Raw genomic sequence first — 2,474 nt, forward strand, 5'->3', positions numbered from 1 at the left:
ATTATTGATCCTCGAGAAAAGTCTCCCTCTCATTTCTTAAACATCTCCGCCCTAGTGAATCAAAAATTTCTTGATCGAACAAGGAAGGACGATGTTTTCTTTTGTAAGGTTTATCGATATAAGGAATGGTTCCTCATCCCTTTCAAGGAGGCAACTACTCGACCCAAGGAGAGAGATTCTTTGTCTTGGAGGCCCCCTGATGAGTGTCATTTATGGCACTCATAGAGTAGTCTTTTAAGATGATTTCGTCTTCCTTTTTAGGCTTTCTTATCTTATTTTTGGTCCTTTTTCCTTTAATCCCTTTCTTTCTTTCTTTCCTTGTGTTTTTCGTGTTTTCTTCGTGTTTTCCTTTTATTTGGTTCTTTTTCCCTTTTATTCCTTTTCGTTGTTTGTTCTTGTAGGTACCTAGGATTTGTCTTTTCAAGGGAATCAAGATGGGCTATATTGACTAAGCAAGGAGGAAATAATCGGCTTAGAGAGGGCTCAGAGAGGGCATGGAGAGGGCATCTAGCCTTGCCAGTCTGCCGCGGGCGCGGGTACTGAAGGCTTGTGGTTGAGACACCAAGAGAGGTGAGAGTAGAGAAAGAGATTGTGAAACCCAAGCTCCTTTATCCCCAAAAATTCATGAGACACAAGTTGGATGAGCAATTTGGGAGATTTATTGATATGCTCAAACAACTTCACCTTTCTTTACCTTTCACCGATGTTATCGACCAAATGCCTAATTATGCCAAATTCCACAAGGACATTTTGAGCGGAAAGAGGACTTGTGATGTTGTGGAGACAATCAATTTGACTGAAAATTATAGTGCGATCATCATGAACAAAATGCCACCCAAGTTGAAAGACCCCAGAAACTTTTCCATCCCTTGTGTTATTAACAAGATGCAATTTGATAATGCCTTATGTGACTTAGGAGCTAGTGTAAGCTTAATGCCATATTCGGTTTATCAAAGACTTGTTCTAGGGGAACTCTTACCTTCTAACATTACCTTGCAACTAGCCGATAGGTCAATCAAGTTTCCAAAAGGTAAAGTGGAGGATGTTCCATTAAGGGTTGGGAAGTTTGTGTTCCCGGTGGATTTTGTTGTTTTAGAAATGGATGAAGATGCTACCATTCCAATTATTCTAGGTAGACCCTTTCTTGCTACCTCGGGTGCTATGATAGATGTAAAGTTTGCAAAGATTTCCCTAAAGGTAGGAGATGAGGTTATATAATTCAATTTGAATGAAAGCATGAAATATCCAAGTTCTTGTTTTGAAAATTGCATGATGATTGACTCTCTTGATCATATTGTGTCTTCCATGCATGAGAACTTGCTCACCTCTAACGATGCTCTTGAGAATGTTTTGTTGAACAAAGACAAGCTAGGTGTACCATACAAGGAGGTAGCATTGTATGAGGAATTTCTTAAGGAAGCATGGAGGAAGTGGATGAACAATTGTGCTTGAAGATCTCAAGCCATGAAGCTTTGCAAGCGGCCGCAACAAAAGAAGGTAAAGGTGTGCCTAAGGTAGAGCTCAAACCTCTACCATCACACCTTAGGTATGAATTCTTAGGCCCAAATTCCACTTACCCCGTAATTGTTAGTGCATCCTTGAGTGAGAGCCACGCTCAAGCGTTATGTTGTGTCTTGAGAAAACACCAAGGTGCTTTGGGATATACTATCGATAATCTTAAAGGTATAAGCCCCGCTTTGTGTACGCACTATATAACGCTTGAGGAAGGCACCCTTCCTTCTATTGAACGACAAAGAAAGATACACCCTTAAATGGGAGAGGTGGTGAAAAAAGAGATCACCAAGCTCTTGGATGCGGGAATCATATTCCCCATCTCAAGCTCTAGGTGGGTTTCTCCCGTTCATGTCGTTCCTAAGAAGGGGGGTATGACCGTAGTCAAGAATGAGAGTGGTGAGCTCATTTCAACTAGGACGGTTACTGGTTGGAGGATGTGTATAGACTATAGACGTCTAAATACATCCACCAAAAAGGATCACTTTCCCCTTCCATTCATTAATCAAATGTTAGAGAGACTAACAAGGCACAAGTTCTATTGCTTCCTTGATGGCAATTCGGGATTTTTCCAAATTCCAATCCACCCCGAAGATCAAGAGAAAACAACATTTACATGCCCCTATGGGACCTTTGCCTATAGGAGAATGCCCTTTGGCCTTTGTAATGCCCCCGCAATTTTCCAAAGGTGCATGATGAGCATTTTTAGAGACATGTTGGAGGAAGAAATGGAGGTATTTATGGATGATTTCTCCGTAGGTGGGGTTTCATTTGAAGAGTGCCTAGTTAATCTTGAGAAATGTTTGGCTTGGTGTGTAAAGGTTAATCTTGTCTTGAATTGGGAGAAATGTTATTTCATGGTGGAGGAAGGGATAGTGCTTGGGCATAAGATCTCTCATAAAGGAATAGAGGTGGATAAGGCCAAAATTGAGGTTATTGAGAAGCTTCCACCTCCAGTGAAT

General features: G+C 41.1%; 1 protein-coding gene across 1 annotated transcript; it reads left to right on the forward strand.

The window, feature by feature from the left end:
* The first annotated feature begins 624 nt into the window (after positions 1-624).
* On the forward strand, positions 625-1,452 carry LOC110699604. Its single transcript, XM_021877114.1, has 3 exons — positions 625-1,030; positions 1,097-1,209; positions 1,315-1,452. Exons 1-3 carry the CDS (start codon positions 625-627, stop codon positions 1,450-1,452), a joined length of 657 nt encoding a protein of 218 aa, XP_021732806.1.
* Positions 1,453-2,474: the final 1,022 nt, after the last annotated feature.

The sequence above is a fragment of the Chenopodium quinoa genome, unplaced genomic scaffold (assembly GCF_001683475.1).
Source record: "Chenopodium quinoa cultivar QQ74 unplaced genomic scaffold, ASM168347v1, whole genome shotgun sequence".
Lineage (NCBI taxonomy): Eukaryota > Viridiplantae > Streptophyta > Magnoliopsida > Caryophyllales > Amaranthaceae > Chenopodium > Chenopodium quinoa.